At 45.7% G+C, this 21,557-nt stretch overlaps 1 protein-coding gene across 1 annotated transcript in view; it reads left to right on the forward strand.

The window, feature by feature from the left end:
• The window catches only part of Stab2 (stabilin 2), a 134,867-nt gene that overhangs the window by 45,782 nt on the left and 67,528 nt on the right, over positions 1–21,557 (forward strand). The window contains exons 16-28 of the mRNA XM_069991529.1: positions 74–127; positions 411–491; positions 1,609–1,761; positions 4,630–4,692; positions 6,385–6,471; positions 7,532–7,618; positions 8,732–8,843; positions 11,423–11,603; positions 13,979–14,072; positions 16,211–16,369; positions 17,041–17,136; positions 18,632–18,727; positions 19,750–19,797. Of these exons, the coding sequence (XP_069847630.1) occupies positions 74–127; positions 411–491; positions 1,609–1,761; positions 4,630–4,692; positions 6,385–6,471; positions 7,532–7,618; positions 8,732–8,843; positions 11,423–11,603; positions 13,979–14,072; positions 16,211–16,369; positions 17,041–17,136; positions 18,632–18,727; positions 19,750–19,797 (1,311 nt within the window). The remainder of the gene's footprint in view (positions 1–73; positions 128–410; positions 492–1,608; positions 1,762–4,629; positions 4,693–6,384; positions 6,472–7,531; positions 7,619–8,731; positions 8,844–11,422; positions 11,604–13,978; positions 14,073–16,210; positions 16,370–17,040; positions 17,137–18,631; positions 18,728–19,749; positions 19,798–21,557) is intronic.

Genomic DNA, 21,557 nt, shown 5'->3' on the forward strand with positions numbered 1-21,557 from the left:
TAAAAGATTCTCATGAAAAGGCTAGTGTAGTGTTTTCTTCATTGACTAAAGAAGTATTTTGGTGTTTTTGCAGGGTTCTCGGAAACTTCTGGAACTCGTCAGATACCACATTATTCCATTTACCCAGGTTGGCCTCACGCTTCCTGATACTACTATTTCCTTACTTTCAAGATATCAGTTCCTGGTCTTTAATTTCAATATTTTGATGCCAGAGAAACTTGTGACTTTTTTGAAAATCTGCAGCTCTGGGCAAGTAGCCATTAAATAATGACTTTCTTATCAAAATCTTCAAAGTCACAAAGAACTCCTGACATCAAAGCTCCCATTATTTCTTCCCTGAAGTGTAAAGACTGTTAGCCTCGGGACTCTGTGCATTGCTCCAAATTTCTCCCTTGCTGTCTTTTTTGCAGCTGGAAGTGGCCAATGTTGTTTCCAGTCCCCACATCAGGAGCATGGCCAATCAGAACATCCAGTTTAACACAACCAGCAACGTAAGTGGAAGCCCACACTGGGATCTGTAGACTTCTGCCTTTTTAATCTGACAACAACCCCCATCAGGTTACCCCGCCTCTACACTAATCTGCAGGCTTAACATCTCCTTAAATCCATCCATTAGGCAATCAACAATCAATAAAATGCTTCATGACAAATGACAATGAGTGCCCAGAAGGCTGTGAAAGCACCCAGCAGGAGTCTGAGAAGGGCTTCGCAAAGGTGGTGCAGCTCAGACAGGCTCTGAAGGATGAGGGCAATGAACTTGGCAGGAATGAATAGAAAAGAATTTTGAGAAGAAGGGAAAGCATGTACAAAGGCTCTGAAGTAGAGGGGCATGACATTCCTAAGAAACTCTGTTTGTGAATGAATGGATCTTCACTTGGCCATAGGAAGGGGGAACAATGTGCCCAAGGCACATGAGCTGTAGAGGTGAAATAGTTCTACCTCTATCCAACTCAGGCTGTGTAGGGTCCTTTATTCAAGGACATACTTGTTTGGTGTCAAGAATCCATTCAACAAATACAGTCACTTCCTGTTGGCCAAACCCTTCCAATAGCAACCTTCCTTCTGATGAAAACAAGTGATGTAAGAAGGCTTTTGAATGAGGGTGTTATATTTGTATAGAGATAGATATTATTATCTTTAAGTGGTCTTACAAAGGAGTTACAATACATTTTGACAAATGTCACTTTTTCAACATTCTCACCCATTCCTCCCCTCCCCTCACTCTTCTTAATTTTGCAGGAGATCTATTGGATTCTTGAACACATTTCCCCCTCTTCTCTTCTTTCATCCCCGACTTTCCCCGTTACCTCAACCCACCTCTTTCAAGTAACCACTTCCTGGTGTTTTATTTTGCTGAACTTTGATTTTTGCCTTTCTATGGAACTACACCATTTGAGATCTTCCTTGAATTGACTGTATTTCAGTGCATACATTTGTCTACACTTGCATACCACCCAACCTACTACTTATGAGTTTGTAAGCTAAATCTTGCTTCCACATATAAGGAAAAACCCAGAGAGGTAGAGGGTGCTAATATTCATACTGCGGGGGGGAGGGCTGCCTGGCACCCTGCAGCACAGAAAAGAAGATACTATTCTTTCTTTCTAGGGACAGATTCTGGCAAACGAGGTGGCAATGGATGAAACTGAAATCACTGCCAAAAATGGCCGGATCTACACACTGACTGGAGTTCTCATTCCTCCCTCCATCATTCCAATTCTGCCCCATATATGCAATGAAACAAGGAGAGAAACTAAATTGGTAAGAAATGAAGTTTTTAAAAAGTCCCCAGCTGGGCACTAGTAGCTCACACCTATAATCTTAGCAACTCAGGAGGCTGAGATCTAAGGATAATGGTTCAAAGACAGCCCAACCAGAAAAGTCCAGGAGATGTTAATCTCCAATAAATTACCCCCCAAAAAAGCTGGAAATGGAGCTATGGCTTGAGTGGTATAACACTAGCCTTGAGCAAAAGAAGCTCGGGGACAGCACCCAGACAGACACTGAGTTCAAATCCCAAGACTAGCACCAAAACCAAAAAGGTTCCCAACAGACAATTTTCTTATCTTCTTATCTGCACACATACTTCTGAAAAAGCTGAGAAGGAGAGCCCCTGGTATTTGCCACCATGAAGGGGCTGTGGGCCTTAAGTCCCATAGAACCAACGGTAGACCATGGCCAAATTCATGCATTCCTCATGCCATAACCAATGACCATACACTGGGTGTTTTAACACAACAGTCATTTATTCTCTTAAAGTCTGGAAGCCAGGAGTCTAAAACCAAGATGTCAGCAAAGCCATCTCCCCCCTCAAGGTCCTAGGCTCCTTTGAGTTTGTTTTGTTGTGGTCGTTTGAAGATACCGTATTTCTGTGTTGCCCAGGCTGGTCCCAAACTCCTTCTGATCCTCCTCCTTCAGGATCTCAAGTAGCTGGGACTACAGGCATGAGTCACTGAGCCTGGCTAACTTCCACACTTCAGTCTCAGCAGCCCTTACATTTATCAGTCCCACACCTCCACCTTCAGGTGGCCTTCCTCCCTATGTTTCTCTGTGTCACTTATCCCTTTATGTAAAAGGATATTGGTCACTGGACTTAGACCACCGTAATTCAGTATGGCTTTATCTTCGCCTAATTATTAACATCCAAAAAGATCCCATTTCCTAAGAAGGCCACATCCTGAGGGTTTGGGAGAAGGGACATAAATTTTGTTGAGTTACTATTCAACCTACTACACGCTAGCTCTGGGCAGTCTCTAAACCTTTCTGCTCCTGGACCATTATTCACTACAAGAAGGACTGAAAATTTCCTCACAGACAGATGCTCAAATCTAATGAATCAACCATCTTCCTGTCATGTTGTGTTGTTGTTGTAGTTCTTTCTCCAAATACCTCACTTTTTGTTTCTCTGTGAGCTTCTCCACCCGCTGCTGCTCTTTACTGTTTCCATAGCAACTTCTTTTGGCTCAGCCAGTGTTAATCAGATCACCCCCAAATTCCAATATCACTCGACATGCAGTCTTTTAATTTCCTGTGCAAACTGCAACCTCAAAACGGTGGCAACAATCGGTCTGACTCTTATCAGGACACTTCAATAATACATCAATGATTGTTCTCACGATATCTTTGGAACATGGACGCAGAATAAGGAGGATGGCCTCCTTTACTTTATCTTGTCCTCTTTTTAAATTATATTTTTATTATCTTTTAAGTAGTTGTACAAAGGTGTGACCATTCAATAGATCAATTTATAAATACAACGCATCTTGAGCAATGTCACCCTTTGTCATTCTCAGCTTCTCTCAACCCAACCCCTCCCTAAATTTGCTTAATGTCATAGGATATGCATTGAATGTTATGATTGCATACTCCCCTGCCTTTCTCTCTTCATTTGTCTACCCCCCGTATTCATTTTGTTGGCCTGTGAGTTCATTTTTCTAAGGAACTATACCAGTTGAATTCCCCCCTGCAAACTACTCTACTTTGTTCAATACATTTATGTTTGTGCACTTGCGTACAGTCCATAAGTGTTTGCTGGTACATTTATATATTAGTTATACTTCCATATATGAGAGAAAACATGTGTCCTTGGTCCCAAATCCATCCATTTCTTTGCAAAGTGATGTAATACCATTCTTCCTAAAGGATGAGTAAAACTCCATTAGGGCTGGAAATAGCGACCTAAACACTTGCACAAGATGGTGGTTGACTTCTTGGTTGTTTTTAAGCTACCAAGCAAAGCCTGTTTCAATTAAATGGCATCTGGGTGATTTTGTCCCATTCTGACGACCCCCCTTCTCAAAAGAGATGGAAACAGGGTCACTTCTTAGCCAGACCTTGGAAACAATGTATGCTGGGTTCATGCTTTAGAAATAAGCACTGGCAGGTGCATTTGCCTGACTTCGGTCAGGGTGAAGATCAGAACAGGCCAGAGAGTGGTCTTGCTTCCAACCCAGAGGCACAACTATTAGGAAAATTGGTCCCTGAAGAAACAAGGAAGGAAGGAAAAAGGAGTCGATAATTTAACATGTCCTCCAGAGCTTCCCCATGCCAAGCAGCTGCTGCTCAAGTTCAGATAGAGAAGTCTGGAGGATCAAGAGCAGAGTCTGCGTTACCTGAACCCAGTGACCAAGGGAAGAATGGAAGAAGTAGCACCCATCAGAAGCTAGGGGTGATGTCAAAGAAGAAAGGGAGCAGGGAGGATGTCCTTGACCCCACTCTCCTCTCCTGCCAGTCCCCTGCTGGCCTTCACTCTAGCCAAAGCAGCTGGAAGCCAGCAAAGCAGCCCAAGGAACTGCTCCTCATGGCCTACTTGCTGAGGCCCAGAGCAAGATGGAAAAAGTCACAGTAGATCTGGAGAGGTTTGTTTTTTTCCTGGTTTCAGGACTAATAAAGGAGATGTCAGTAGACTGGAAGACAGAAGTTCAATGTTCAACCTTATTAGTGCCAAGCAACTAGGAGGTCCTGGAACTGGTAGACCATTGCAGGGCCCACTCTGGGGCAGGTGCCTCCCTGTAGCCAGAGATTCGAAGGCTGAGCCCTTGACTAGGTTGGCTTTGTTCAAAAAGAAGGAACCGAAGGGCTTGTTCTGAGCAGGTGCTGTACTGACTTGCTGTCTGTCTTTCCCTCTAGGGCACCTGTGTGAACTGTTACCTGATATATCGGAGCAAATGTCCGGCTGACTCCCAGATCTCAGTGAGTGCATAAGACAACTCCCAAGCAACTCCTTGGTGTAGTTCCTTTAAATGCTGTAAATGTGGGGCTGGGAAGGTGGCTCAGTGGTAGAGTGTTGGCCTTGCATGCATGAGGCCCTGGGTTCGATTCCTCAGCACCACATAAGCAGAAAATCCAGAAGTGGTGCTATGGCTCAAGTGGTAGAGTGCTAGCCTTGAGCTGAAGAGCTAAGGGACAGTGTTCAGGCCCCATAACCAACAACAACAAAAAAAGATGTAAATGTACCTGGTGTAATATAGGACTATATAGGAGGATAGTTAGAAAGAGAAATCAGGGATCCATATTTGAATCTAGCTCATTAGCCCTTGGTAAGTTGTTTAAGCTTTCTACCCTAATTCTCCTCACCTTTAAAGAATAACAACAGCCAGGTGCTAGTGGATCACACCTGTAATCCTAACAACTCAGGAGGCTGAGATCTGAGAATTGTGGTTCAAAGCCAGCCCAGGCAGGAAAGTCCCTGAGACTCTTATGTGCAATTAACCACCAGAAAACTAGAAGTGACCCCGTGGCTCAAAGTGGTAGAAGGCTAGCCTTAAGCAAAAGAGCTCATGGACAGTGCCCAGGCCCAGAGTTCAAAAATAAAAAGACTAACAACAGTGATAGCATAAAGCCCAAGCACTAAAATCAAACAGCCTCTCATAAAAGTTCCCCTCTACTTTGCCCACTAAAATAAAATCCAGTGTTTATATATATTTACTCTTTCCACACATGATTTTGGATAAAAAATTAAAGAAATAAAGAAAGATACCCAGTTTAAATTAGACAGGAAGAACACTTTCCAGTGGTTTCTCAGGTTAGGCATGGCATCATGACTAGATTAATAATAATAATAATTGAATCCAGGAATTATATTCTTTAAGCTATGACTTAATATTAGTCAGCACTATTGTCCCATTCCACAGATGAGACAGTTGACACCAGCAGACACTGTGTGCTTCGCCTGCTTCCCCAAGTTAGTAGGCTAGAAGACTTAGTCCCTGGACCTGATTACTTGTTAGAAGTAGTTCTCAGGGGGGAGAAAGTTGTCTGATCTGTTTCCCTAATCTTTACAAAAAAAAAAAAAAAAAGAAGACCTGGAAAACTCTACATGAAAAGTTGGAGACTGATGAATTCATGGGCAATATGTTATGTTCAGCCTACTGTTAAGTTCTCATTAAATGGTAGCTCTGGATCATCATGAGTGAACGTCAAGAGTTTAAAAACCAGAAGCATATATTTAAATCTGGTTCTGTGGTAAGTGGGAAAATGTCAACGACTGCTATTCTAGTTGGTGAATCTTTCTGCAAAGATGATTCCTAACTGGCTCGGACATTCCCCTACGGAAAGAATTTAGATCAGAAGAGAAGACTAAGCCACATTCAGGATGAACCAAACACATGTGTCTTGATTGAGTAGCAATGTCTGGCATGTCATGAGAGAAGGCCCAAAGATTCTTGTGACACAGATTGGAAGAACTCTAGCCTGTATTCTACCAACAAGGAAACAGGCCTTCCGTGAATGGGAGAGCTCTGACTTGGCCCCAGGTGTGCGGTGTCTCCCAGGGCTCTGGTGTCACTGGTACCATGGAACAGAATAGCCATTGTGGGGAGAGGCTATTCACTGCCCAAAGGACCTTGAAACTCAGACTGCTTTTGCTCACTGGGTTTCTTTCAGAGATTCTACATACGCAAATGTGTCTACAGGAGCACACTGGGTGGCCTGAAGAGCGGCTGTGCCCTCCGATGTAGTGCCATTGTGCAGGTAAGAAGGGGAGAGCCCCCTTGCCTAGGCTACCAAGGGCTGGGCAGCACGGGGCCACACTCTTGGCCCTTGTGTCTGGATGGATACCAGGATATGCTTTGTAAGGCTCTAGGATGTCTCGTTCAGGGGTACCAAAGGGTGGATTCTCTTCAGAGCTGTCAGGTCACCACACCCTGTATCACACCTCTTGGGGTACCCCCTCTCTTACCTCACACAGAGCTCACCCCCACGGCTGCCATACCCGGCCTACCCTATGCCAGGGTCCTACACCCCATGGGGCCATTTCCTCCCTCAGAACATTCTTCTAGACTTTTAGGGGTTGTTTCCACCAACTGTCACCTCCTCTGTCACCACCTGATACACGGTGGCCTCTCCAGTCTCCCCTAACCTCTGCCTCTACCTGCTACTACTTTATCCTGTGAAAGGTGCTCCTTTATTTATGTGAACTTCCATAGTAATTCTTCCCTGAATGGCATAGAGGCTGGGTGGGCTCAGAACTTCATCTGCCTTGTTCACAGTACTACAACTGGTGCCCTTGGGAGAAAGATTGTGGTGACCAGGGTTGACCTGTAGCTATGCCACTGTGTACGAGGGGGGGGAAGGAAGAGGGAGAGAGGGGGAGGGGGAGGGGGAGGGGGAGGGAGAGCCTAGGAGCAGAAGCAGACATTGCTTGTTGAATCCATGGACATTTAAATATGTCTCCTTTAAGGAGTTGGTGCTCTACTTGGATCTATATTGGTGTGTGTGTGTATGTGTGTGTGTGTGTGTGTGTGTGTATGTGTGTGTGTGTGTGTGTGTGTGTGTGCGCGCCAGTCCTGGGGCTTGCTGTCCCTGAGCTTTTGTGCTCAAAGATAGTGCTCTACCACTTGAGCCACAGCTCCACTTCCAACTTTTGATGTGGTTAATTGGAAAGTAACAGTTTTACAAGCTTTCTTGTCTGTGCTGGCTGTGAACGGCAATCCTCAGATCTCAGCTTCCTAAGTAGCTAGGATTACAGGCATGATTCTGGCTTCTGGTTCTATTTGGATCTTTAAAGGATAATATGCATGTTATTTCTAAGGTACCAAAATGCTGCAAAGGCTTCTATGGGCCAGACTGTAACCCATGTCTAGGAGGCTTCTTAAATCCATGCTCTGGAAACGGACAGGTAAGGACAGTCCATGCCCTACTACTTCCTACTTACTAGATGTTGATCTTTCTTAAGTCAATGATGTTTAAAAGACCTAGTCCCCAAAAAGATGCTGGACAATGTTCTCAGGAAGTAAAAGAAATGCGTGTATCTAAAAAAGAAAAGAGATCTGCAGTAGGAGGAGTGTTGGTCTGGAGTTGGGGAAGAGTAGGCCCAGTGATACTATTTCTGGCCTCTGCTCTCCTGTTGCCCATGTGGGATCTTGGATAACTCAACAAGACTCCCTGATCCTCACTTCCTGCCTATGGGATATACCAAGATCTAACATTTTATGATACTTTAAATAATACTAATACTACTCCTTACTGATTGCTTTTTGTAAACCCATCCACCAAAACCTAGTAAAATATAAAGTCCACAATTTAACTTCTCTTTTTTAGAGGCTAAAACCCAAAGGAAGATAAAAAATAGCCATCATTCTTGCAGGGAAATCACAGATCTTACCATTGACTAGATCCACATCTAAAATATGGCTCTCACAAAGGGAAAGAAAAAGTATACAACCATGAATGGGGACCTTATGCAGAATAGGGGGAGACCAGTAACCAGGTGACCAGGAAGACAAATCCTGTTTAACTCTAATTCATGTCAATCAACACACATTTGACCTTGCCAGGAGTGGGAAAATGGGGGGTGGCAGTGGGGTTATATCATCGAAGAGTTGAAACACTGCAGTTTGGAGTCATAGAGCTGAGTAAGGGAGAAGGTAGGGAGTAAGACTAGCTTTATCTGCAGGTCCTGTCTTAACCACTCCAATGTTTGAAGGTTCCAAGTTCATCAGTCTCTCTCTCTCTCTCTCTCTCTCTCTCTCTCTCTCTCTCTCTCTCTCTCTCTCTCTCTCTCTCTCTCTCTCTCTCTCTCTCTCTCTCTCTCTTCTCTCCCCCCCTCTCTCCCTCTCTTAAATGACATCCTTTAATGTCCTGAATCCTAGCTTGGGCTCCCCAAGTCCAGCCTACCTAACTGGACTAGTCACAAAGACTATTTTCAAATGAAACTAGGCCAGAGTTCAAAGTCAGGCCATGCTCACCTGCATGTATTAACAGCCCACGGGGCCTGTCTTTGCTCTCCCAGTGTGCAGATGGCCTCCAGGGCAATGGCACGTGCATTTGTAAGGATGGCTTCCAAGGCTCTCAGTGTCAGTTCTGCTCTGACCCCAACAAATACGGACCTCAATGTAACCAAAGTAAGTGATGCTTCCAGAACTTTGTCCCTCTGGATCCTTCCTGTGTCCAGTAGGCCCATAGCTAGAATCTGGTGTCTGTGATTCTCACTAATAGCATGCCAGCATCCCAGGACACAGTGCTGCCTCTCACACCACTGTGTCTGAGTCCTGGGATGGGACCTGAAGTGTTGCATTAAGTTCCCAGAGAAGGCTGGCCGTGCTGGTCCAGGGACCAACCAGTCTCTAGGTCCCTGTAGTAATCATAGATCTGTTATCAAGAAACAGATTTGCTCTCTTTCGAGCAGTCCTCTTCCAATAGTCCATACAGTTCCAAGCCATCCATACTCCCTCCGTTTGAGGATGTATGGCCCTGGGCAAGTTAGTGTACTTCTCTAAGCCCCAATTCCTTCTTCTATCAGATGAGGGTGATGATACTAATAGCTGCCTCATAAGCCTGATACAAACAGGAAGCTCTTCCCTAGAACAATGCCTAGCACATCACATGCACTATAGATATGCTAGCTGTTACCAGCATTTCTTACTGATGCTGTCATTTTAAGGGCAATGGCATAAAAGGGTATTTATAGAACATGTGGAAAGATGCACAACAATAGACATTAAAAATGCAGTTACACAAAATATGTAATCTTAGGAAACACCTTATTCTTTGTGTGTGTGTGTGTGTGTGTGTGTGTGTGCGTGGCCACTGAGCTAAAGGCGAGTACTCTATCACTTGAGCCACAGCCCCACTTCTGGTTTTCTGGCGGATAATTGGAGATAGTCTCCTGGACTTTCCTGCCTGGGCTGGCTTTGAACCTCAATCCTCAGATCTCAGCCTCCTGAGTAGCTAGGATGACAGGTATGAGCCGCCAGCACCCGGCACACCTTATTCTTTAAAAGATCATATACCATATCTTTCTTGGTTAAGATTTGAACTTAACAATAAGGTAAAAATAAAGAAATAAGAGCTTCCTGGGAAGTCAGACCAACCAGAAGTTAAATTTCAACACTGCAATTTACCAGCTGAATGACCTAAGAACAAGTCTTTTTTTTTTTTTTTTTTTTTGCCGGTCATGAGGCTTGAACTCTGGGCCTGGACGCTGTCCCTCAGCTCTTCAGCTCAAGGCTAGCGCTCTACCACTTGAGCCACAGTGCCACTTCCGACTTTTTCTGCTTATGTGGTGCTGAGGAATCGAACCCAGGGCCTCATGCATGCAAGGCAAGCACTTTTCCACTGAGCCATTTCCAGCCCCAAAACAAGTCTTTTTCAATGCATCCATCCAGTAAATGAAGACACTATTGGTACAATTGTCCCTCAGCATTGATGGGGGAACTGGTTCCAGGACTACTCAATCCAAATCTACAGGTGTAATTAGGGTCGTGTCCTATACATCCTCCTGTATGTTTTAACTCAGCCTTAAGTCACTCATACTACATAAATAATTGTACCATATTGTTTAGGCAATAATGATCCCCCCCAAAAAAATAAGATCCTGTATATGTTTAGGACAGGCACAAATTTTTTATGAAATATTTTTGATCCAAGGTAGGCTTGGTTGCATCTACAGTTACAGAGTCCAGAAGTATTTCTGGGTCTGATCTGATTAAATTGCTTCAGCATTTGGACTTTTACCAGAAAGCTTGTATCTAAGAAAGCCACTCTCACTACTATTCCTACTGTCTCCATACATCTCTGACAAACCATGCATCATTTCCCCTCTCCTAACCTTATTTGATCTTCACAACCCCCCTTCAAGATCGACGGGCAAGCAATCTTTGGGTCTTCCTTTAAGACCCTCCAAAACCCTCCTTCTTATTCCCTCGTGCATAAGCACCTGCGTCTGAGAAGCTCGTGTTGTAATTTTGAAATACTTGTAACCAAAAATAAAAGGAACAGGAGAGTTTAAAATGATAACAGAGATAGGGAAATACTGCTTAATATAACTGTGATTATAGTGTCACATACACACATAAACATACATACGTATATATTACTATCTGTGAAGTACTGTAATTACACATAGTCATAGAAATGAACTTTGAAGACTCAAGGTCAAAAGCCTGCTTGGAAACTTAGCAGGAAGTTGGGCAATTAACCCCACCTCTCTGGGCCTCCATTTCTGCATCTGAAAAGCAGAGGCTATAAAAGCACAACCTCCCGAGACTGAAGACAGTTGATTTGATGCTGTGTGTGAAAGGCTGGTCCAGAGCCTTGAATGAAGTCAGGGCCCAGATACTGGCCATTAGTTATCAGGGTTCATTGCAGAAAAGAGTGAAGAACAAACACACACGCCCATCAGGGGTGCCACCAACATGAACAAACACTTCTATTACTCCAGGATGTCTTCAGGAGAAGGTGAGACATTTTGCTACGCCCCATGTCACCTGCTCCCCCAACCCTGCCCAGAGACACAGGAAGTGCTCTGACGTCCCAATTCTCCCCTCGGGTGGGACAGTCCGGCTCTCTCAGGCACCCTGGAAAATTCTACAGACTCTGAGAAACAGCCGCGCACACTCCCTCAGCACAGCCCAGGCTCTGCTTTCACATGGAGGGGATGAGAGGAGGTGGTGCATTGGGGTGCTGTTCCCTTCTCCCCCAGCCTGTCCATGTGTGCACGGAGTCTGCGATAACAGGATAGACAGTAACGGCACCTGCCTCCCTGGCACCTGCAGAGAAGGCACGGCTGGGACATTCTGTGACAGGCAGATTTCAACCTGTGGGCCTTACGTGCAGCTCTGTCACATCCACGCCACCTGCATCTACAGCAATGGGACAGCCAGGTAGGTCTGCGAAGGAAGGGAAGGGAAGGCCCTTCACAAGCCATGGTCACTGTTCACTGACAGTGGGGAGAGCATCTGGCCAGTGGGTCCTTGGAGACCCATGAAAGGTACATGGCTGGACAGACACAGAGGCTTCTAGAACCACAGCTGTCTGTGGCCATCTGCCTGTTCTGATGACTTTGTATGGCCAATGAGGCTATTCATATCCAAATGGCCTTGGCAAGACAAAAGATTCCTGACCCCTAACGGGAGTCAACCCATATCTAAACTCTTTAAACCAAGGCCTCTTCTTCCCCACTGTCAGTATACGACTTTTGTGAAAGAATCTCAGACTACATGACATTCATTCAAATCGCATTACTACTTGCTTTCACATTCAACAACTGTGTGACCTTGGACAAGGTGCTTTGCCTCTCTGAGCCTTACTTTCCTCTGTAGTGCTGATGACACCTTCAGCACCCGGTGCTGGGGTCTCTCACATCCTAAATGTCCCATTGAATCAACCATAGTTATCATCAAATGGAAAGGGAATCACAAAAACTGGCTCTTTTACTCTCTAAAACTGTTATTCATAGGGCTCCCTTGTCAAAAAAATATCTCTTTTTTTTGTTGGTTGTGGGGCTTGAACTCTGGGCCTGAACTCTGGGCCTGGGCACTGTCCCTCAGCTCTTCAGCTCAAGGCTAGTGCTCTACCACGTGAGCCACAGTGCCACTTCCAGCTTTTTCTGCTTATGTGGTACTGAGGAATTAAACCCAGAGTCTCATGCATGCAAGGCAAGCACTCTACCACTAAGCCACCTTCCCAGCCCCTCAAAAAACATCTTTCATGACACTGAATGTCACCAATGGACAGATATAATCCTTCAATGGTGTCTCATATTGTTATGGGCTTGGCAGGGGAGGAAATAGAAAATGTTCCTCCCTGGGAGTATGGGGTTCCAAGGCAGGAACCACCAGAAGTGCCCGGGAGAGCACAGCGGATGTGTGGAATTTCTGGCCCTGTTCCCACACCACATTTCTTCATTCATATGTACATAGTTATTTGTTCATTGTTTGGGTCAGGTGTCACTGGCCCCCCTACACACACATACGCCAACTGTAGAGTCCAGCCTACAGAAGGCCAGGAATGAGTCTTTCCTTTCCCACAGCCCAATGACAGAAACACGTCTTCCTCCGACATTGAGAGCTATGATCCGTCACCCACGGCTGACTCTGCACATGTTATATATTACCTTAGGTAACTCAGGGTTGGGATAAATGGACTAGTTCTTCAGTTGGACACCAGTATGTAGTTCCACTCTGGTTTTAGTCCATGAGTACTAAATTTCTAATTCTTGTGCAGCACATATGTCCATTTGCGGGAGGACATGCAATAAGAGTAGAGCTCCCCGGGTCCCGAGCATCCATCAATTAAACAGATGAGTATGGCAAAAGCATCACGACAGAACATGTAGAGAAAGGTGCAAAGGGAATGTGAGTCGGCAAATTACATCCACTCACAGAATGGAGAAAATACTTCTCAAGTATCTGAGCAACAGGGAGAGAAGCCTCAGCTGACCACCATTTTCAAGGATTTTTGAGATCTAGCATTTTTGAGAGCCCATCCTTCCTGAGGCAGAGGTTGTTAGGGAAAATGGAGGAGAACAGGAAAGGAAGAGACCAGACTTGATTCTCCAAAGGCTAGGACTGCTTACTGTCAGCAAGGGGCGCAGACCTTCCATGTGTTTGGAGGTTATACAAGGGACTGGAGTTGGGGTCCCCCTTAGATGGGCTTTAACAAGGAAACAAAGGAGTGAAAATCAGGCTGTAGTTAGGGGGCAGGGACACACAGCAGAACCTAGGGATAAGTACTTTTGGGTGGGTTGAGAATGGAATGTCCCTCTTGGAGTGAGGGAGACTTCTGGCTGATCCCAAGCAGCTGAGTGCACACCTGGCATTTTGCTTGGCCTGGGGATTAAGGCGGGAGTCAATACTTCAGAGGTAATAACTAGCACCAAGCAGAAAGCTGTAAAGAGACAAGGTCTGGTACAGTAAGAGCAGAAAATATGCCAGCTCCTGAGCCTTGTGGTGTTTCAGAGGCTCTGATGAATACTGCAAACGCATCCACTGTTTGAATCTTTAGCCCAGCCTTAGGTGGGAGGTGTCAGACACCTTCTCCAGATACAGGGTCATACAGCTGCTAAGTGGGCCCTAGATCCTCACACAGGGAATCCTGACCATTCCCCCACCCCGCAATCACCCATTGGTCCTTCACCCATTAGCTTTCTCCACAAAAGCTGTCAAGCCACTAGCATGAAGTGGCTCCTTCCTGATCAGCTCTCTCCTGCGTGGTTGGCATTCGTGTCTCTCTGGCTGATTTCATGTCTTCTTCACAGCTGCGTTTGCAAGGAAGGCTATGAAGGGGATGGGGCCCTCTGTTCCTTCTCAGACCCATGCAAGGGACCAACTCGGGGAGGCTGTAGTCACAATGTGAGTATTGCTGTGGTCTAAATTTCCAAGCTGCCCTGCTTGGGAGAGTGGGGAGTATTTTTAAAAAAAAAAAAAGAAGTCTCATGGACTGCATTCTAAAATGCCATGTCTAATATCACCTTTCATATGCACAGAACACTTGTGTTTGAATTTTAAAGAAGACTGTCTGTGAGCCTTCTTTCCCTAAACCCAGATATTAATGCAGGGAGCTTTAGGAGCTTTAGACTCTTTAGTAATAGTAATGATTTTACACTCCTCTTCCCATATACACACATACACAGCCTAAACCAGATGAAGCTGGTCAAGTTTGTAATTCTAGCTACTTGGGAGGCAGAGGTTATGGGGATCACAGTTCAAGGCCACCTGTGACTTAGAAGTTCATGAGACTCCATCTTAACCACTGTGAGCACAGTGGGACATGCCCTTTATCCCACCTATACGGAAAGCACCATGGCTGGTTGGGTGCAATAAATGGCACATGTCCATCATCTCCAGTGACACAAGGGGGCACAAGTAGGAGGATCACAGTCCAGGAATGCCCTTGATCTAGAGAGAGACAAAGCCAGGCACTGTGGCTCACACCTGTAATCCTAGTTATTCAGGAGGCTGACATCTGAGGATGGCAGTTTGAAGCTAGCCAGGGCAGGAAAGTCCATACGACTCTTATGTACAATAAACTATTCAAAAAAATCTCAAAGTGGCACTGTGACTCAATTGTTAGAGTGCTTGCTTTTTGCAAGAGAAGCTGAGGTACAGTGCCTAGGCCCAGAGTTCAAGCCCCAGGACTGGAAGAGAGAGAGAGGGGAAAGAGAGAGGGGGGACAGAGAAAGAGAGGGGGGGAGAATACCTTGAAAAAACCAACCTGAAAAGGGTCTTAAGGTGTGGCTCAAGTGACACCTAGCAAGTACAAGGCCTAAGTTCAATGCCCAAGGCCACTAAAACAACAATAACAATGACATCAATACAGCCTGAGAATTAGATGTTGAAATCAGTAGCAATAACTTGACAGCTTACAAGGGACTATAATGCACCTGACCTCATTTCCTTCTTCCACCAACGCAATGAAGTAGGTTATTTCTATCCCTGCTTTACAGTCAAGAAACTGAGGCTCGGGGAAGCTAACAGGCTCGCCCTTAGCTTTATGTTCTTAGGAGCATAGCCAGATCCACTAATACTTTTACCAGTCTCTTCCAAAGATCACAGCCACCACCTGCCCCTAATCACCTTCATTGCTCATGGCTGGTCCCAGCTTCCTACATAGTCAAAATGACTCAAGCAAACCAGACTATTTCTTCTGGGCTTAAATCCCTTCAAGAAATTCTGATCGTTCTGGGGATGAAATCTTGGTTTATAAATTATTACCTTTAAGTAGTTGTACAAAGGGATTTCAAGTCAACATGTCAGTTTATGAGTACAGTGGTCAATATCACCTCTTGCATTGTTCTTCCCCAGCTCTCCCAAGCCCATCTATCTCAAGTTACCTGGATCCATTTTCACATACGTACATTGAATAATATGAGACTATTCCCCCACCGTTCCAATTGTCTGCCATCCTTCCCCTTGACCGCCCTCCCAACCCCCACCTCCATGAAATCTTGACACAACTGCCAGCCCAGCCCACCAGATTGCTCTAGGAGAGTTCCACCTACCTTAGCTCTTATGCATCAACTCTCCTTCTTGCCCTGTCCTTCAGCCTCCTGGTGTGGTCATCCTGAGAAGCTGGGATGTAGTTGATGTTGTGGTTTGGAGCTTGAGTCCCAAAATCATAAGGACGCAAGTTTATTCCCCTCTAGCTGTGTGCTGTGTGTGATCTTGGCCAACACCTGAGCCCTCATTTGTAAAATCAAGATAACAGTGCCCAAGGTAATGGTCTACACCTGCAAACCAAGCAGCCCCTGGTTTAATCAGCAACATGTGATGTGAATGGTGGCCATTAGCTGGACAGCTAAGCAGTTTTACTGTTGACACCATCGAGAATCTTGTCATTGATGTACATGCAATCAAGCTTCTCAGTCATTTCTACTGTACTCTATGCAAACAGGTGCTTCTAGAATAAATATCTGGATCCTTTCTGACTTTTGGCATTCTGAAGCCACAGTCTGCTTTCAGAGGTTTTGCTTTGTCTCATCTTCTTACAGGCAGAATGCATCAAAACCAAGGCAGGGACGCACACCTGCGTGTGCCAGCAGGGCTGGACAGGGAATGGAAGAGATTGTGTGGAGATCAACAACTGCCTGCTTCCAGGAGCAGGTGGCTGTCATGCCAATGCCACCTGCTTGTACGTGGGCCCTGGGCAGGTAAGTGGCACATTTCTATGTAAACATTCATTCACCTCATCATGTGTCCATTCTTGTCAGGTGTCCCTGAGCAGAGCGAGATCAGAGCTTATCAAAACCAGTTAGCCTCAGCCCTGGAGAGGCACTTACAGACAACAAAAGAATACATGCTCTCAAATCCATGCAGAGGGAGGCCATGGTCTGGCTGGTTGGTACCTGGGCTCTGGATTGCTATTCTATCTATGATGCTGATTTTGTCTGACAGCAGACTTGGTTCATTGGTCTTGCAGTAAGTGAACTTGAAACTGTAGTCTCAGGAGTGGGATAACTGTGGAAGAGCTCACTGCAGCCTTTTGTCTCATGAAGCATTTAACGAATGTTGCCATTGGCTTTTGACTCACTTGAATTGTGGCAATTCAAGTGAAAATTCAAAAAGAACCAGAGAGCTATCAGATTGGAAACCTTAACATAGAAGGTATAAGAAGGCTTTCCTGCCATCTGAAGACTAACAGACAGGAGGCATTGTCACTCTATCCTGCAACAGCCCAATAGCTATTGGGACCATAGTTTTCACAGTTTGCTTTGCAGGGCCTATGAAGGTAAAGCATGAAAACCACGTGCTTTCAGTAACCCCCTTTACTGTGTTCTTGGTGCTTTCAGTAACCCCCTTTACTGTGTTCTTGGGCTTGTAGAATGAGTGTGAGTGTAAGAAAGGATTTCGAGGAAATGGGATCGACTGTGAACCAATCATTTCATGCTTGGAACAGACAGAGAAATGCCATCCACTGGTAAGTTACTTGCCTAGTTTTCATTCACACAAATAAACTGAGGACTGTTGTTTGAAGCCAGCCTGGGCGGGAGACTCTTATCTCCAATTAATCGCTCAAAAAACAGAAATGGAGCTATGGCTCAAAGTGGTACAGCACTAGTCTTGAGCTAAAAAGCTCAAGGACAGCACCCAGGCCCTGAGTTCAAACTCTACAACCAACCAAAAAAAAAAAGAAAGGAGGAAGGAAGGAAGGAAGGAAGGAAGGAAGGAAGGAAGGAAGGAAGGAAGGAAGGAAGGAAGGAAGAGAGGGAGGGAGGGAGGGAGGGAGGGAAGGAGAGAGGGAGGGAGAGAGAGGGGGAGAGAGTGAGGAAGGGAGGGAGAAGGAGGAAGGAAGGGAGGGAGGGAGAAAGAAGGGAGGGAGGAAGGAAGGAAGGGAGGGAGGGAGGGAGGGAGGGAGGGAGAAGGAAGGAAGGAAGGAAGGAAGGCACCATGTGTATCACTTCCTGTCACTATCAGAACGTAGCTGAAAAATCAGTTTAAAAAATAGAGTGTATATGTGGGCTTATGGTTTAAGAGATTATATCTGTGGTCACTCAGCTTCATTTTTCTGGGCCCATGGGCAATGAGACAGGGTATCATGATGCCAAGCCTGTAGTGGAACAAAGCTGCTCATCATATCACAGACAGCCAGAGAGGAAGGGGCCGGAGCAATACACGCCCAAGCACACACGTATCACCCATCCCACCCCCATGACCTACTTCCTCCAACTAAGCTTAACCTTCGAAAGTGTCCTCCACCTCCCACCTCCCAAGACTGCCATGAAACTCTGAGTCCATCAGTAGCTTGCCCCATTGACAAATCAGCACTTGATGTTCCAGCCATGCCCCAAAGCCTCCCCTTTGAACATGGTGCCCTAGGGGGCAAGCCCTTAACCACCCACCTGAGCCTTGAGGGGGACAATTCACATCCAAACCATGACAGTGATTCATTACTAGTAATGAACAAAAGGAGTCCCTAAGTAGAATGTAAGCCACTATTGCAATTTTCACTCCACTTCAAGCTGGGAAGAGCCCACTGGAGGTCGGTGATTAAAATATAGGACACCCCATTGGATTTGAATTTCAACTCCATAAAGAGTAAATCTGGGCTTGGGAGTATGGCTTAACTGCCAGAAGAATATGTTTTCAGCAAAAGTGTGCCCCAAATACTACACGAGACAGCTTATACTAACACATACTCATCCTTGGGCTGAAACTCAAAGCTACCAGTGTGTCCTGCATTCTTGATTTGCTAAATGTGGAAAGGATGGAAAGAATCTCATTGTGACAAAGTGCACATTGCAGACAGAGGCCTCTGCCCACAACTGTAAAGGGTCTGCCTGCGCCATCGTTCAGCCGAGTCTGCAGTCTGACCATAAATAGGGACTCCCAACTGGAGATGTTTCACAGACGTAACTCTGTTCTAATGCTCTTGTTAGGGAAACATGTCATTTCCTTCCTCTTGGTTCCCTCAGGCTACCTGTCAGTTTGTTTCTTCTGGTGTCTGGAGCTGTGTTTGTCAGGAGGGCTATGAAGGAGATGGTTTTTTGTGCTATGGAAATGCAGCCATGGTAAGTCACCTGTGAAGACTGCAAGTGCAGAGTGATGGAGATGATTCCAGGGGGAAAATGAGACTCTTGAGCTAAGATGCCTTGAACGTGCTCTGGATACATGCCCTGGGCTCCAGTTGGCATGAACCCAGCCCCATCTCACAAATACCATGCATGCTTCCTGAGTCACCCCTTTCCCATTGGCTCCAGGCAGCCAACTTATTTGGAGCCTTCTGTACTCCAAGTCATCATGGTTCTGTGGTTACCCATCTATCTGTTTCCCAAACTTCCCAAATGAGAACCTAAGTGGCCTTAGCCAGACTGCCTGGACTCCCCTGTCTGAGTTGGTGGGTACCTCCCATGAGTGCTCCCTGAGCACCTTGCTCTTACCTCTATCAGGAGGTATGTGTGTGAGAAGCCCTCTGTGTACTGGGCATCTTAATAAGTCTTTACCATGCTGTAACATCTCATTTAAATTTATTATGCCCATTTACAGGCCAGGAAACTAAGAGGCCAAGCAAATTTGCCCAAGGTCAATGGCTGTCTAAGGGCACAGGTGGCAGAGTGTTCTATCCATGTGGCATGGATCACACCAAATCATTAGTGTCTCTCTCCCAGTACTGGACTGTAAACTCCAGGGGAAAGAGCATTCACAATCACTCACAGATACCCCCATCACTTTTAAATGTTTGTCACCATGAGAAATAAGGAAGGGAACAGTGGTACCTGCTTATAATTTCAGCTATTCAAGTGGCATAGGTCAAAAGATCACAGTCTGGGGCCTGTTCCTGGAGAAAACATGAGACCCTATTTGAAAAGCAACAACAGAAAAAAGGAGGGGGGGTAGAGGCATGGCTCAAGTGGTAGAGCCCTCATTATCACCACCACCCATTTCAATCTCCAGTACTAGGGAAGGAGGGGAGGGAGAGGGAGAGGGAAGGCTGGAGGGAAGGGAAGTACAGGTGCCCCAGAACCTGGCTGTGATGAAACTTCTCGCTGTTTCTGTGTTCTCTCTTGTCTCTCCCTTGCATGAAATGAAAAAGGAATTATCGTTTCTCTCTGATGCAGTTATATTTAACCAATGGATAACTGTGAGTACCTTTGTTGCAATTTAAATCTGGCAGCCTGTACCATTTCAGAAAATTGGGATGTTTTTAATAGAAAACTCAGCCAGGTGCTGGTAGCTCACACCTATAATCTCAGGAGGCTGAGATCTGAGGATTGTGGTTCAAAGTCAGCCTGGGCAGTAAAGTCCATGAGATTCTTATCTCCATTTAAGCATCACAAAAAGCCAGAGGTGGAGCTGTGGATCAAGAGTTAGAGTGCTAACCTTGAGCACAGAGAAGCTCAGGGACAGAGCCCAGATTCGAGTTCAAGCACTAGACTGACACAAAAAAAAGAAAAAGAAAAGCCGGGCATCCATGGCTCATGCCTGTAATCCTAGCTACTCAGGAGGCTGAGATCTGAGGATCACGGTTCAAAGCCAGCCTGGGCAGAAAAGTCCATGAGACTCTTATCTCCAATAAACCACCAGAAAACTGGAAGTGGCGCTGTGGCTCAAGCAGTAGAGCACTTAACTTACCTTGAGCTGAAGTGCGTGCGTAGGGACAGCGCCCAAGCCCAGAGTTCAAACCCCCACGACCGACAAAAAAGAAAAAAGAAAAAAACAAGCCTGAGACATCTAGTGAGAAGAGAAGGGATTGTCCCCAACACTGAGGCTCAGCCCTGACAGCACTTTAGAACCACAGGAAGGACATTTCTAGACACTCCTAACAGAGTCCACCCCAGACTCTGACTCTATAGGTCAGATATTTTCCCTAAGTGCCATGTATTTTAAAAGCTACCTAATGCTGCTCAGATGTAACCAGGGCTGAGAATATATAGCCCAGGGCAAAGTCAAGGTCTTCTTTGAAAAGACTATCACAATTCATGTTGTACCTCACCGTGTCACCTTTGCATTTTTTTTTTTTGGCTGCCATCTGAGATGCTTTGCATGTGCTTAGCTCTCAGCCAAGCCCTTCTGGGCTTGGGGAGTTGACCCTTCACCTCCGGGAAGTATAATGGAGACTCCAATCTCCCTGCTCCATTGTCTACATCCCGTCCTCTGAATGGACCCTGGCATCTGGCCCAGCCACTATCAGTACAATGGTTCTCTGGCCTTACATTAGGAATATGTTGATAGACCCTTCCTGGTCAGTACCCACTCCTGGACAGCTCCCTGCTGCTTCCTGTGGTGCAAGCTACTATCAGGCAAGACAATGGACTGCACCATCTCTAGAGTATGCTGACATCCACCTAGACCCATCACACCTGCTCTCAGCCCACAAGCATGTGATTACACACCCGTGTGCAGGGTCCCACTCTTCTAGCTGATCAGAGCAGTTTTCCCAACTCCACCTCCAATATTATAACCACCGTTAGCTTGAACTTAGTACTCGTGGGAGAATTTACACCAGAGTAATCAGCAAGGCTGACAAGCCAGGATTTGGGACTCTTGTTTTGTCTCATTATTTTTGTTTTTTCTGGGTGACCTGTTATGTATAATTATGCCATCACATCTACCCAGGACTGGTCCTCTCAGAAAAGGCAGGTCAAGTTTCATTCCAGGCCTCCACTCTCTCCAAAGCTGAAATCATCCCTGCTGTCTCTTCACCATCCTTAATATCCAAGGGTTCACACAGTGTTTTACAATATACACAATCCTATTAAAACTAGGCTAGATAAAGCCAGTTGCCAGGGGCTGGAGGAGGGTAAGATCTGAGGATCAGGACTGAAGCCAGCCCAGGCACAAAAGTCCATGAAACTCTTACCTCCATGAAACAACTCAGAAAGGCAGAAGTGGAGTTGGGGC

This window comes from Dipodomys merriami, unplaced genomic scaffold (genome assembly GCF_024711535.1).
Source record: "Dipodomys merriami isolate MVZ:Mamm:240054 unplaced genomic scaffold, mDipMer1.0.p SCAF_10, whole genome shotgun sequence".
Lineage (NCBI taxonomy): Eukaryota > Metazoa > Chordata > Mammalia > Rodentia > Heteromyidae > Dipodomys > Dipodomys merriami.